This window comes from Polypterus senegalus, chromosome 1 (genome assembly GCF_016835505.1).
Source record: "Polypterus senegalus isolate Bchr_013 chromosome 1, ASM1683550v1, whole genome shotgun sequence".
Lineage (NCBI taxonomy): Eukaryota > Metazoa > Chordata > Cladistia > Polypteriformes > Polypteridae > Polypterus > Polypterus senegalus.
In genome coordinates, this window is record NC_053154.1 from 188,585,595 (window position 1) to 188,600,745 (window position 15,151).

Sequence of the window (15,151 nt, forward strand, 5' to 3'; positions counted from 1 at the left end):
TTTTGTGACTAAAGGAAGCCTGTGCCAGCAGATAAAACTGTATACGGCAGCGATAAGGATGTCGGTTAGACAGCTTCTAACATCCCCCCTGAACTTCATGACTTTGCAGCCATCCTTCCATTTTCTAACTCGCTTATTCCAGTTGTCGCCTATCTCGGCGGCAACTGACAGAAGGCAGGAGCCATTCTAGGGCAGGGCGATGCTGACTTTTGTTGTTTTTCCTTTATTTTTTTTTCTCTTCAGGTTAGTTTATTCAGTTGATTAATAGTTTGAAGGCTAATCACTGTGTGGAGTTTTCATGTAATCCTGTTTTGGGAATGTTTTTCCCTCCAGGTACTCCGAAACACGTGCGCGGTAGTCTGACAGGTGACTGAAAATTTCCAGCTAGGCTTCCGTTTCACTGGGTACTAATTTATTTCGGCTAAGACTTTCTGTCGCCTCAGAAGCCGGCTTCACGTACATTTTATAGCAAAGACGATGACGTAATCGCACGGTACCCTATCTATATCGGCGGGCGTCACCACGTCTCATTAATATTAACGTCCTTTGCGTAATGACGCCAGTCAGCTGACTGCTTCCAGATTGAAGGCTGACCGGCAGACATCTTGGAGACGCGAGAGAATCGGAACGCCCGTCTGAGAACAGTGGAGCCGGGCTCCGACACCACCAAGAGACGGTAAGAGGTAGAGCTATCGTGGGAAGTATACCTACAGATGCTGTTCAAGAGTCTACAAATGTAGCACGAGGATTGCTTGAATCCGTTAATGAAAGATAGTTGTCCCTAAGGAGACGGACATCTTGGCTGTCGCTTAACGGGGGTGTGACAGGGTGGCTATGCGGCCCGGTTCGAACGGGTTCGGGAAATGTCAAGCGGTGCCCTGGTGCAAGCAGGTAAAGTGGATGAGGAAATGGACAGTCCGCACAGGACGAGGAAAGGACTAAAGACGTTCCGCTTGGCAGCTCGTTGAGTGTGTTGACGAGGCCCTGTGTGAGCGGGAAGGAGTTAGGAGCCAGCGGCTTGGCGGGGGAGGATGTGCTGCGGTAGTGTGGGGGCTGGAATGAGATTGTGGCCGTCCGGTCGGTGTCGACGGTGGACGAAAGTAACGAGCCGGTGCGACGAGGTGGTCTGGAGCATTATATTTAATCCCCGGTGGCACGGTTATTCTAATGTGAATTGATATAAGCGTGCGATTACAAGTACAAGACTTTGAAGATGGAGGAAGCGCATTGTCAGATGAGCCAGTCTGCAGTGCAGGGCCTCTCCAAGAGTTGAGGCGTCCAAATGCAGTTTTGATGTGGATTTTAGTGGAAAATAGCTAGGAATAAAGGCTTGTGTATTTTAAAGTTTTCTTATTCTTGAATGGGAGAAGTGTGTGCGATGTAAAGGGTTACAACAAGGTATGGATTCTGTAAGGACTGGCATGGTGCCAGCCGAGCCCTATTGAGGGAGCCTCCTTATTAGCCAGAGCTGGAATAGCAGCTAACCTCGGAAGAGCTCGTCAGTTGGAGTTTTAAAATTGGAAGAGTAAATGGAATACAATGACATTGTGCCTTAATTTATCTGTAAATCTGGTAATAGTCTTGCCTGTCTAAGAAAATGATAGTCAATGTAGATTTTCAGTCAACTGAAGCATTGTTTATGCCATAACAGGAACCACTGATAATGCTTGTGTCATGTAGTATGAAAGCTTGGTGTAGTCATTGGTTGGCTGCTTTCGTTAGACGTTTAATTCTGTACTGGTGATGCATTTTTCAATACTAGATATAAAAACCAGATCAAATACAGTCTGTGTTCAGTTTGTATCTTCTCCATGTGCTCCTGTTTTTCCTTCCACATCCAAAAAGTGTCTTTTAACTGGGACAGCTAAACCAGCACGAGTTTTGAACAAGTGTTTCCTGAAATTCACAGGTGTGAGAGTTGGTTCCAAACCTTGCCCTGATGTTTTTGCTATACCTGTAGACTCCTCAAGCCCTAAAATTAGATTAGTCAGGCCCGTTAGAGGAATTGAATAAATGTCTTGCTACAGTTAGTATTTATGATACTTTATTTTATATTTACATCCACCCACCCTTATTTATCTGGTTGTGCCCAATGTTTCTAAGAAGTTTTATGAACATAGTAGAAGCAATGCCCCAGGATTTGAAGCCTTAAGGTTTCAATGATTAACTCTGTATAGTCCACAGATAATGAATGTAATTTTTCGTTTTCCAAGTACTCCTCCAGTAAACTGCCATTACATATGGATTAAATCAATTAAGCTACCTCTGTCTAGTGGTGCTACACCTTGAATGTTAAAGAAATAGTTATTGACAGTTTGGTATTGAAGTTAATGAATTGGAGCTCTTTGTCTCTTACTTGATGAGGGAATAATAAGCATGTGTTGTATTCATTTGGTTTGTTATTATAGTGGGATGTATTTTGTACTACAGATTTTCACTGAAAAACACCATAGAAAATATGGTCTAAAAGCCTGCAGTTGACACCCACTCTTTCATTCTGTTTTAAATTCTTTTCAGCCATTGTCTTACACTTGCTTTTTAATTTATATAATTCAATTTTTTTCACTTTAGGTTTTAGTTTGATAAAACAAGAGAATTTTGTTTGAGAACTAGTGTATTTGAGTGGGATGAGGTCAGTTATTTGGCACTATAATATTGAATATAGTGCTCTTTGTTCACATATGTTAAATCAATCCTATGCCCAGTGTCTGATTTTTGGATTTCAATTGTCCATATACTTTCTAAGATGATACCCATTTGGTATTTACATGCTGTCCATCCTGGCCAGAACACACTCGCATACACAACCACATATCATGAGGGCTCAATTTAGATCTGCCAGTTAACCCAACTTTCCCATTTTTGAGATGTGCAAGGAAAACATTTGCAGACATAGTGTGGATATGCAGATAACCAGGGTAGTTTCTGTTTAGGAATTTGAGCTTTGAGATAGCATTGATTAACACCAGTGACTGTTTTTGCACTGCATCCTCTAGTTTATATTAAATTCATGCATCCTGCAAAATTACCATGATGACAGGATGCAGATCATTTTTCATAAAAAAAATTCAGTCTTGGTCAGATTCTTTCCTCTATTGAACACTGCCTAAACTGTTTAGGTTTCCAATTATAGGCTCACAAAAAATGGCATCCATTTTACCCTGGCTTTCTGTGTGTTCTATTTTTTGTTTTGTTTGTTTGTTAAGGTCTGCGTTATGCTTTGCATATTTATACCAAGAAGTCCACAAAGAGAAAATGGTTTATCCTAAAATAGTCTTGCATTCCTTTGCTTTCAACACCTGCCAGGTGTCATCATCGGATGAAAATGATTAGATATACAGGAATTAAAGGAAATGTATAGCAAGTGAGGAATTTTAAATCTCAGGAATAAAGACTATTTTAAGATGCATGATTCATCTTCCTTTGTGAACTTCTTGCTATAAAAATATATAAACTGCTCAAAGTACTAATTATTCTTTGGTTTTGCAAATTGCATCTTAAAATGTGACATCTTAATGTTTTAAACCACTGTAATTAACCCATTATTTGATAGGGGAGGAGGTGTCAATCATGTGAAATGGATGGAATTGGGCCGCACACGTGAAAATTGCAGAGACGGCACATATCCTTGAGTGGAGTTCTCTTCCTTCCTCTGCCTCTCTGATTTGAATTAGGCTGTTGGAATCATTGTAGATTTTAATCTTAGGTGCAACACTTGTGCTTGTCCCAAGTACCGCTTTACTTCATAGAATAGTGTTTGCATTAATTTTCTCAAAATATCTGTTTGTTGTTTAAGTGCTCAATCTTGAGTCAAATGTTCATAGTTCTTGATGTAAAGATTTCATATGAAATAAAATTTCTTTCAGTGTTTCCTGATGGATTTTCAGACTTAAGTTATTTTACTTATGACAGCATGTGTGAAAAGCAGAAATGGGTGAAAACAACTCTGGGATTAGTGAGGAATTTTTAGGGGTCTTAGTCAGACTCTAATGCATCATACATAATGGCAAGTGTATTTAAGCAAATCTTTTAATTGCTACTTATATTGAATAGCAGTTTCACATGGACTTCTAGAACATATAAAATTAAGCAATTGTTATGTATCTTGATTTTTTTTATTAAAGTGTATTAAAAGTATGTTTCTAGCAGCAAAAAGTTTTGTGCACTTGGCACCTTAGACCATATGTTATTCACTGGAGACTTCTGTAATTTTCTGCTCTAAATCAGAAGATAAACTACTAGTACTTGTGAAATAAGTCTTAAATGGCAAAATATGACTGCAAGTACAGTTTTAAAATATAATTTGTGTTAGCTGTTAAACATCTTCCATATTTTTATTTTGACTTTCTGAATGACAAGATTAGTCAGAGAGGCCTGCTAAAAATTACATTATTTTTTAAAAACCTTAGGGATACAGTAGATGTAGGGCTGGGCGATTAGGGAATCATACCACAGTAATTTTGTTTTTTTCATATCAGTCAATATCGATATCACAAAATAAATCGAATCACTATTTTATGTCAAGCCTAAATGTTCCTTTTTACACCTAAGTGAGATCTGAAGATATCATAAGGTTAATTTTGGTTTAAATTTTATTTTCTATGAAGTTGAACATGACAAATGTACTGTAGAACATGATGCATCTGTTTTTCAAATAAATAAAATGTGTATATAATAAACAATAGGCTTAATTCTGAACATTCAACAACTTCAGGTGTTACAGGAGAACACAAATTGCACCACTAAATTCAATTTAGTCAATTTCAAATACATCAATATTGGTCAATTTCAAATAAAATAGATAATACAAAATAAAGTCTCAGTTCTAACTAGTAAAAAGCTTTCAAGTTTTATAGGAGAGCACACAATTTTTTGGTCATCTCCAAATAAAATAAAATCTTAAATCTAAAACTAAAATCTTAAAGTTTTCAAGAACACAAAGTAAATTATTTGGTCTGTTCCAAATAACTAAAGTAGGTATTACAATATCTCAACAAAACTACCTCTATATCGTATCCTTTCCAATGTATAGATTCAAACTATGTATTTGTGGGTTTGTTTCCCAACCATTTAAAACAAAGACATTTGATATATATCACTCAGTTGTTGTCAGCTTATGCTCCAAGACATTAAAAAGATAGCCACAAGAAATTCCTATTAGTTCAGTAATGTCTGTAGAGTCTGCATTGTGAGTGCTCCAAAGGGTGGCACTGTTTCAGATGGTACAAAAGATTAGTGGTATTGTCTGCCTTTGTGGGGAAAATGCTTTCAACACAGTTTACAGCACCCGCTACTCTGTGTCTTGTTGGACTTTAAACGGCCAAAAAATTTCCACACTACCTAATTCCTTGGACCATTCATTTCAACAATATTCTCATCTTTTGAGCCTTGAGTAGTGTCCATTGCGGTGTCTACTTCGGTAACGCTATTATTTTTTTTACCCCCGCCTCAAGTTCTTATTAACATTGTCATCATTTTCACTTTTATCTCACTCACACTCCTGACAAACTGCAGTAGCCCAAACATAAGCACATGTGCTGTACCCAGCTGCTGTTCTTACGCTTAGTGCTGTTTGTGTCAACCTAACCTGATGTGGCTGAAACTCTATTCCAGACAGATGATTGGTTCTGGAAGACACTATTCTCACTATCATTAGCTTTTTGTGATGTCTGTCAAAACATGGATTGAATGGGTTCTGTCGAGGTATTGACCATGTCTTGTATTTCTATTGAGGAAAAGTTATTTCTCAATAATTCTTTTTAGTTTTTCGCCCCACCCTAAGTAGATGTAATCTGTTTTTGCATTTTAAGAAAGCAAGTGTGCTACTTTCAAGACTATCCTCTCAACTGTGCTTTATCTCCCTCTCCCTACAGGGTTGATAATGATGGATGGCTGAATTTGAGGTGAATTCACCATGATTGGAGGGCTCTTCATTTACAATCATAAGGGAGAGGTACTCATCTCCCGAGTCTACAGAGATGACATAGGGTAAGTCTCTTGTAAAGTCAGGAGTATCTTTTTATGTGGAATTTTTGATACTGGTTTTGGCCTGGTTATAGACTTTTGCCCAGTCTGCAGTTACTCATGGGTGGGATCGTTCTTCTCTTGTAAAAATTTTTAATAAGTCTTTTAGGATGAATACAGTATTGGTGAACCATGATTAGGGCATTTCTGTTTCTTGGAAACGTCATGAAAAAAGTATACAGCCATTTACTTAAAATGTAACGTGTATAATGCACCTTTGGTTTGCTTTACAACAGCAAGGTTTGGCCTGGTTTTTATAAAAAGTACTGTTCAAGTTTCATGTGCTGTCCTTTGAGATGCTTTATAGCAGAGAGTTTAAGCAATAAGAGCACAGTTATTCTTTAATAGAGCATGTTCTAAATTGTATGCTCCAGGTAATTATTTAACAAATGCCTTAATTGAATGCAGCTTATCTAAACAATCCATCATACATACTCTTGGGGAAAATCTGTGAACAGCTTAAGCAGTACATCTGCTGGAGGGCAGAAGTTTTCAGATCCCTTATAAACAGGTTACGGAGTTGATGCTAGCCCAAATCGTAACACCCTGCCTTTATCACTTGTGTAGCTTTTATACTGAATAATATGAAAAAAGACTTTAAGACTGCTGTTTACAAATAAACATGCCTGATGGCTGTGCTTGGGGGCAGAGCAATATAAAATCTCTTGACTGAATTTCAGTAATCTTTAGTGTGGTTGAGGAGCACTAAAACAGAGTTTTGTTGTTTGTGTTAAAGTTGTAATCAGTATTTTGTTCTGTCTATGCTACTGCTTTCAGTTGATTCCAGTCATATTCATTTTTTTTTTTAAATGCACTTTGTTCATAGAAAAGCAGATGGATATCTACTAGCCTCTTGTAATTAAAATGTGACAAAGCTTTTACTTTTGTGTATGCAGTCCCTAGCTAAAGCTCATTTGAAAAAAAAAATATTCAGTTGTCCTCAGTTGACTAAGCTTTGAATCTTAGATCCTAGCTCTCTCTTCTACCAGTGCAAAAATCTTATTTTTTGTCATCTTTGCTTAAGTTATGGTAGTTCTTTTCAGTAAACTTCAGATTTTAAAGTGCCGCATTAAGAATACACACTTAATAACAAAACACAATGAATACCCCATCCTTCCTTACACCAGCTTCATGTTGTAGTTCACATTGTCATCAAAAGTCTTGGAGTATACTGGTGTGTTAGAATGTACAGTTTTTTTTTTGTTTTTTTTTTCCCTTCCATGGCCTTAAACTTGCACATGCCTCCTGACACTGACTTTTTTTTTTGCTTTCTCATAGTCCTGCAACACCTTCTGAACTCTCATTCACCTTAGTAACTCCTATTCTCTGGAACTCTGTTCTCTAGGTTCATGCCTACTAAGATGCTTACTCTGCTTTGCTGTTTTTAACTCTTATTTTTTTAATATTGGTATGTATTTCATTTGTAAGTATTTCCTTAAGTTTAAAGCTTCAAATGCATGCTATAATATAGCATTGTGTGTTGTAGCTTTAAATTATGTTTTTCTTACATTACTGAGAAAATTGTATGATATACTCCGTAAAAGGTGCTGTTTTTAAAATTCATTGTTTCTGGGGTGGTTGTCATGCATACATTTTATGAGAATGTACATGTTGTTGTTAAAACCAAACTCCTACAATCTTCAGCAGTTTGCTTATTTATCGTAACAAGAATTTTGTAGACCCGCAGGCTCAACCTTTCCATAATAGCCAAAGGCATGGCAATTGTGTATGCACAATTACCAATGCAGCATTCCGGTAGCTGTATTGAAAGCTCTTTCCTAAAGTATTTTTTACTTTTTCCACTTTCTCCATATTTCGTTATTGGTGGAAGTATTGTTTTTATGGGGGAACAAAAATCCTTTCAGTGGAAAAATGCATTTTAATATCCCTCACATGGGTTTTAAGCATTTTAAAAAAAGATACATGTCTGTATTTGAAAATTTTGTAATATTGTAATTTGCAAACAAAGATTGTTGTGATGTTTTGTGGACCAGTTGATGAGAGCTTGAGAGTCTTGAGAACTGATGAGGGTTTGAGTGAATTTCAATTAGTCTCCTTCAAGCTTTTCAAATATAGAGTTTTTAAAGCTGATTATCAACAAACCAGTACTCAGAAGTTCACTAAATGTGACATACCTTGAAAGAAATACTCCTGTTGAATTGTACCTTGCATATATTTTGGTAAATTATTTTTAAAATAACCCTCGTGCTCCCATTAACAGCAATATCGCGTCTCTAAAAGTTGGTGACAGTATGTTATCGCCTACAAAAAATGATAAATTGCTGAAATGCAAAGAAAGCTACCTACAAGTCATTACTACATAATGGTGAATGCTGTGAAGGGAAAAATAATTATTGTGTCTATGACAAAATGGGCATACAGAGAAGTCTGAAGTGACAAAAATAGAACATGGCTTATTTCAGAAATTGGGGATCTGAAAGGTTTAAGAATTTACAGTTGGGCATTGGAGTACTTTGTGCTCAATTGGCTTGTGCAAGCGTCTACTCAAAGTGCACTTCGGGTGAATAATCATTATCAGAAAACTTGAAGTGGCTACTTTGTATTGAATAGTGCATTCATCTTTGGCACCAGTAATTTATAATTTTAGTGTATTTTTTTTTTTTCTTCACAAACTATGCAGAATCTTCCAGTATGATAACTTGGAGGATGGGCTTCTAGAAAATTTCATGTACTAAATTATTGAATACTCGTAGCAATTTTTATTTTTTTGTATGTGTCCAAAGTGTCATTGCAGCTAAATTGGCAGTGCATCTTTGTGTGGTTTATTTTTCTCTTGACGTTGAACTACAAGTGTTGGGTTTTTGGGGAAAGTTTGATTAGAGTAGCTTAGTTACAAAGGGGATGTAGGTATTATCTTAGAAACATAGAAGGGTACGTATTAAGGTTTATTAGTCAACAGAAGCGGATCCATTGTTTTCTGGGTTACATACATTTTTATCGATTTAGTTATTACACCAATTTTTTTTTTTGTTCAGAATACCAGTAAAAAAATTGGGGTTATCAATTCTGTGTGTTTGCCACTTCCGAGTCATTGTTAGTATAAAGCAAGTTTTTTTTTTAAAGACAAAATCTTAATTAACAGAGGTAAGAGACTTTTGAAAATACATTCACATTTCTATCATATGTTAAAGAGGCTATTTGGGAAATAAAAAACATGCAGCATAGCTAAAAAGGAAGCTTGTTTAAAGGCACGGATCAGCATTGATGAATTTGGTTAGAAGCAGCTTTGGCCTTTAAAACATGTTAATCGAATTAATACTAAACTTTTCTAAAAAAGCATTGCTTGTTTTGAACCCTTATTGACTGCTTCACAAGTGGGTTTATAATTGAACTCTCAAAAGCACCCTCCATTTTTATATTGTTATGAACAGTGCTGTATACCTGCAGTTCTCAACTTTTATTCAAGTTTGCTCAGTATACCATGAGAATATGTGAAGCACCCCATTACACAGGCCATGATATTGACCCTCTTATCATTTTTGAGGATAAATAACCAGTAATTTCCAATATACAGAATTTGTCACTGTATTTTTTGAGAAGGGCAAAAGCTTCTCAGTACTCGCTTGGTTTACGTATTACATTTTAAATTAAGTATAGGATGATTTCAGAAATAAGTATATTTTAAAATGCTGATTTAGTCCCCACAGACATGTTTTCATAGCTTAATCATAGAAGCTACATTATATGGATGCAGCAGTGGATCATTTCCATCAGTAATAGTACATTTAAAATGAGTGAAAATATAAATGTGTTTTCTATCCACATACAGCAATCAAGTTGACAGAAAAGGCAAAAATGTAGTGTAGGACTGTGGCAGCTGACAGGTAAGCCACAGAAATGTGGCCAGCGGTGACACGCCTGTGCAGCTTTAAAAAGAATTGAGTGCAGTGGCGGCAGCGGTTTGCAAGTCCATCATGAGTCTGTCAAATATTTTCCATCATGCTAAAACACTAAAGTTTTTTTTTTTTTATACCAGAAAGGCATGTCACCCTCTTTTTACGTGAGGTACGTCACCTTCTTTTCACTTTTCTTGCTGGGTTAGAGCAGAATGTTGCCATTCTAATTATAGGCTAGTAGGTTTGATGCTCTGTTTTGGGCAAATAAATGTAAGAGACCTCTAAATCAAGAATTGCTGTGTGTATATGGTGCGTCTGTCCTATCTCTGTCCAGACCAGAGATGCATTTTAATGCAAGGTGTAAGACTAATTAGTCTAAACTACAGTGCTATGAAAAAGTATTTGCCCCCTTCCTGATTTTATTTTATTTTTTTGCATGTTTGTCACACTTAAATGTTTCATAGATAGATCGATTACTTTATTAATCCCAAGGGGAAATTCACATAATCCAGCAGCAGTATACTAATACAAAAAAAAAAAAAACAAACAATATTAAATTAAATAGAAATAAAGATGCATGTAAAAGCAGATAATAACTTTGAGTAATGTTAGCATTTACTCCCCCGGGTGGAATTGAAGAGTCGCATAGTGTGGGAGAGGAACGATCTGCTCAGTCTGTCAGTGGAGCACGACAGTGACAAAAGTCTGTCACTGAAGCTACTCGTCTGCCTGGAGATGACACTGTTCAGTGGATGCAGTGGATTATTCATGATTGACAGGAGTTTGCTTAATGCCCGTCGCTCCGCCACAGATGTTAAACTGTACAACTTTACTCCTACAATAGAGCCTGCCTTCTTAACAAGTTTGTCCTGGTATGAGGTGTCTCATCTTTATGCTGCCGCCCCAGCACACCACCGCATAGAAGAGGGCACTCACCACAACCATCTGGTAGAACATCTGCAGCATCTTATTGCAGATATTAAAGGACGCCAACCTTCTAAGAAAGTATAGTCGGCTCTGACCTTTCTTACACAGGGCATCGGTATTGGCAGTCCAGTCCAATTTGTCATCTAGCTGCAGTCCCTTATATTTATAAGTCTGCACACAGTCTCCTCTGATGATCACGGGGTCCATGAGGGGCCTGGGCCTCCTAAAATCCACCACCAGCTCCTTGGTCTTGCTGGTGTTAAGGTGTAAGTGGTTTGAGTCGCACCATTTAACAAAGTCTTTGATTAGCTCCCTGTATTCCTCCTCCTGCCCACTCCTGATGCAGCCCACAATAGCAGTGTCAGTCCTCCTCCTGCCCACTCCTGATGCAGCCCACAATAGCAGTGTCATCGGTGAACTTGTGCACGTGGCAGGACTCCGAGTCGTATTGGAAGTCTGATGTACATAGACTGAACAGGACCGGAGAAAGTACAGTCCCCTGCGGCTCTCCTGTGTTGCTGACCACAATGTCAGACCTGCAGTTCCCAAGACACACATATTGAGGTCTGTCTGTAAGATAGTCCATGATCCATGCCACCAGGTGTGAGTCTACTCCCATCTCGGTCAGCTTGTCTCTAAGGAGCAGAGGTTGGATGGTGTTGAAGGCGCTAGAGAAGTCCAAAAACATAATTCTTACAGCACCACTGCCTCTGTCCAAGTGGGAGAGGGATCGGTGTAGTATATAGATGATGGCATCCTCCGCTGCCACCTTCTCCTGGTATGCGAACTGCAGAGGGTCGAGGGCGTGGTGGACCTGTGGCCTCAGGTGGTGAAGCAGCAGCCGCTCCATGGTCTTCACCAAATGTGACGTCAGAGAAACAGGCCGGAAGTCATTCGGCTCACTAGGACGTGATACCTTTGGGACTGGGGTGATACAAGATGTTTTCCAAAGCCTCGGGACTCTCCCCTGTTCCAGGCTCAGATCATCAAACAAATTTAAATATTAGACAAAGATAACCCAAGTAAACACAAAATGCAGTTTTTAAACAATGATTGTATTTATTAATGGAAAAACTATCCAAATCTACATGGCCCTATGTGAAAAAGTACTTGTCTCCTAAACTGGTTGTCACCCTTGGTGGCAAAAACTGTAATCAAACTGGCAGTGAGTCTTTCACTTTGCTTTGGAAGAATTTTGGCCCGCTCCTCCACCCGTTTCTGAGCATGAACCGCTTTAAGGTCATGTCACAGCATCTCAATTGGATTCAAGTCTGGACTTTGACTAGGCCACTCTAAAACCTTCATTTTTTTTTTTTTTTTATAAAAGCCTTTCAGAGGTGGGCTTACTGGTGTGTTTTGGTTAATTGTCCTGCTGCAGAACCCAAGTGTCCTTCAGCTTAAGGTCATGAACTGATGGCCGGACATTCTCCTTCAGGTCTTTTTGGTAGAGAGCAGAATTCATGGTTCCATCAATCGCAGCAAGTTGTCCAGGTCCTGAAGCAGCACAGCATTCCCAGACCATCACACTACCACCACCATGTTCATCTGTTGGTATGATGTTCTTTTTCTGAAATGCTGTGTTACTTTTACGCCAGATGTAATGGGATGCACACCTTCCAAAAAGTTCAACTTTTGTTTCACCAGTTCACATATTTTTACAAAAGTCTTGGAGATTATCTAGATTTTTTTTTATTTTTTCTTTTTTTTTTTGCAAAAGTGAGACGAGCCTTTATGTTCTTTTTGGTCAGCAGTGGTTTTCTCCTTGGAACTCTGCCAAGCATGCCATTTTTGCCCAGTCTCTTTCTTACGGTTGAGTCATGAACACTGACCTCAACTGAGGCAAGTGAAGCCTTCATTTATTTAGATGTTGTTCTGGGTTCTTTTGTGACTTCTTGGATGAGTCATTGCTGTACTCTTGGGTTAATTTTTGTAGGCCAGCCACTCCTGGGAAGGTATACCACTGTTCCATGTTTTCTCCATTTGTGGATAATGGCTCTCACTGTGTTTTGCTGGAGTCCCAAAGCTTTAGAAATGGCTTTGTAACCTTTTCCAGACTGATAGATGTCGTCAGTTACGTTTTCTCATTTTTTCCTGAATTTCTTTAGATTGCAGCTTGATGTCTTCCTTTTTGAGATCCTTTGGCCTACTTGACAGGTTCTATTTAAGTGATTTCTTGATTCAACAGGTCTGGCAGTAATCAGGCCTGGGTATGGCTAGTTCAGTTCATGATTTAACAAGGGGACAATTACTTTTTCACATAGGGCCATGTAGGTTTGGATAATTTTTTTTCCTTAATAAATAAAATCATCACTTAAAAAATTGCATTTTGTTTACTTGGGTTATCTTTGTCTAATATTTAAATTTATTTGACATGACAAACATGCAAAAAATAAGAAATCGAGAAGGGGCAAATACTTTTTCACAATACTGTATATAAGACTGCAATCTGTATTTTAAACTGACTCCTTAAAGGGTAGAGAAAAGGAAGGCCTGAGACTTGGCGTGAAACATGTACATCGTGCGTGTGGTGGTGTAGTTGAGGCGTTTCAGTATGAACCATACTTTCAAAGGGGATATTTGAGAATACGGATTGTCATTGCGTGCCTTTGCAATGTGTTGAATATTGATGAAGTGGTCTGCTTTAAAAAGAGTTTCACACCCCTGCTGTAGCTGGTTATTTAGTGATTTAACACTAGAATTACCAGAGCCTACGAAAAAACTCAAAAGATCCGTCCCACCTTAATTCGCTTCGCACCTCTCCATCAGCGTATTTATTGTCCTGTAAATGTGTTGATAAGCAGCAAACCGCAAGAAGCCTGCTATCACATCCCCCACCGGCGCACAGTTTTCTCAGCTCAAGTCTGTTTACCTGCGTGTCAGTTGCTTGGAGTTGTATAGAGCGAGAAGTCAAGCAAAATCACACCTTTTTATAAATACTATATCGTTATTTGGAACACATGCATTTCATGTGTGTTCTGTGTCTACAACAATCTATGTACAGTGAACACATTGTTAAAACAAAAGTTTTTCATGTTTTAGTAGTAATTGACAAAATGTAGACATGAAGTGTACAATGTGTTAAGCCTGATTTCCAAAGATCAAATAAACACTTTAACAAAAGGTTCAAGGACGGTGCAACAGCTTCCGTGGCGTAGCGGTAAGATTTGCCGACTTGGAATCAAGAGTCCCCGGTTCGATCCTGACTGTCTCCTGTATTTGCTGTTTTCAGTAGTGAGCTGCTCTTATTATTATTAATGTTATACAGTACACATTTGGTTTGCGTCTGTCACAGACTGTGTACATTTATAGAACTGTACTTGTAAAAGTTACTTTTTTTTTCCACTTTTATTCTCTCAGTCATGATCACCATACATACATACACCACCCTAGGGATCCGACGTTTTTAGTTTTTATTTGAAACTGGGAATAACTGTAGATGCAAGTAGTGTTTTGAGGTAATGGAACTGGACATTCTCTGATCTGGAGGGATAAAAGCTGACACAAATGCTGGTGAATCTGCCTTCTTCGTATTTCATCGTCACTTGATTTTTTTTATTTATTTTAAATTCAGCTTTATTGAGTGTTCCTGCTGCACTGAATAAGCTCACGCCTTCTGGTGCACGATGTCGACGCAGCACGGAGAAAAAAGAGACAAATATATGGGACATTGGGTATAAAATTAATCAGAAAACATCATCTCACTAATGCAATATTTGAAAAACGAACAGCGTCAGATCGGGTGTGAATTTACGCTGGTGCTGTTACTTAGAGTCAGATCAGGAGAGGCGATATGGGGGGGTGGGAATGTTAGAGCGTGACTTTCCTGGGGAAGCAGCTGTCTTGCAACAGAAGCTTGTTGATGTTGCATCCTCCTTTTCTTTTTCCATTGCCTTTTCTAGTAAGATGCAATGATGAAGTTCTCTGCAATATGAGCTATGAACACTCTTCTTTTCACAGTGGCACCCATGCATGCCTTGCACAGTATATGTGCGTTGATCCTGCTGCACTGAATAAGCTCATGCCTTCTGGTGCACGATGTTGACACAACACGGAGAAAAAAAAAACCAGACAAATATATGGGACATTGGGTATAAAATTAATTGGAAAACCTCATTGCACTAATGCAATATTTGAAAATGAACAGCGTCAGATCGGGTGTGAATTTACGCTGGCGCTGTTACTTAGAGTCAAATCATGAGAGGCCAGGGGTTTAGGGAGTGTTTGAGCGTGATTGTGATCGAGAGAATCAAACTGGATCTTATTCAGTGCAGCCCCCCAGTTTTAGTGTCTGACTCACGTTCAAGCTTCCAGACACACACACCCCCCTTCCGATCTGACGGCAT

At 38.4% G+C, this 15,151-nt stretch overlaps 1 protein-coding gene across 6 annotated transcripts in view; it reads left to right on the forward strand.

Moving 5' to 3' along the window:
* Positions 1-548: 548 nt before the first annotated feature.
* ap2m1b (adaptor related protein complex 2 subunit mu 1b) overlaps positions 549-15,151 on the forward strand; it is a 30,160-nt gene continuing 15,557 nt past the window's right edge. For 5 of the 6 annotated variants that reach the window (XM_039764933.1, XM_039764951.1, XM_039764941.1 and 2 more), the window contains exons 1-2: positions 549-676; positions 5,874-5,988. In XM_039764933.1, coding sequence (XP_039620867.1) covers positions 5,915-5,988 — 74 coding nt within the window. In that variant the 5' untranslated portion in view covers positions 549-676; positions 5,874-5,914. The remainder of the gene's footprint in view (positions 677-5,873; positions 5,989-15,151) is intronic. The other variant, XM_039764958.1, reaches the window with a different exon arrangement.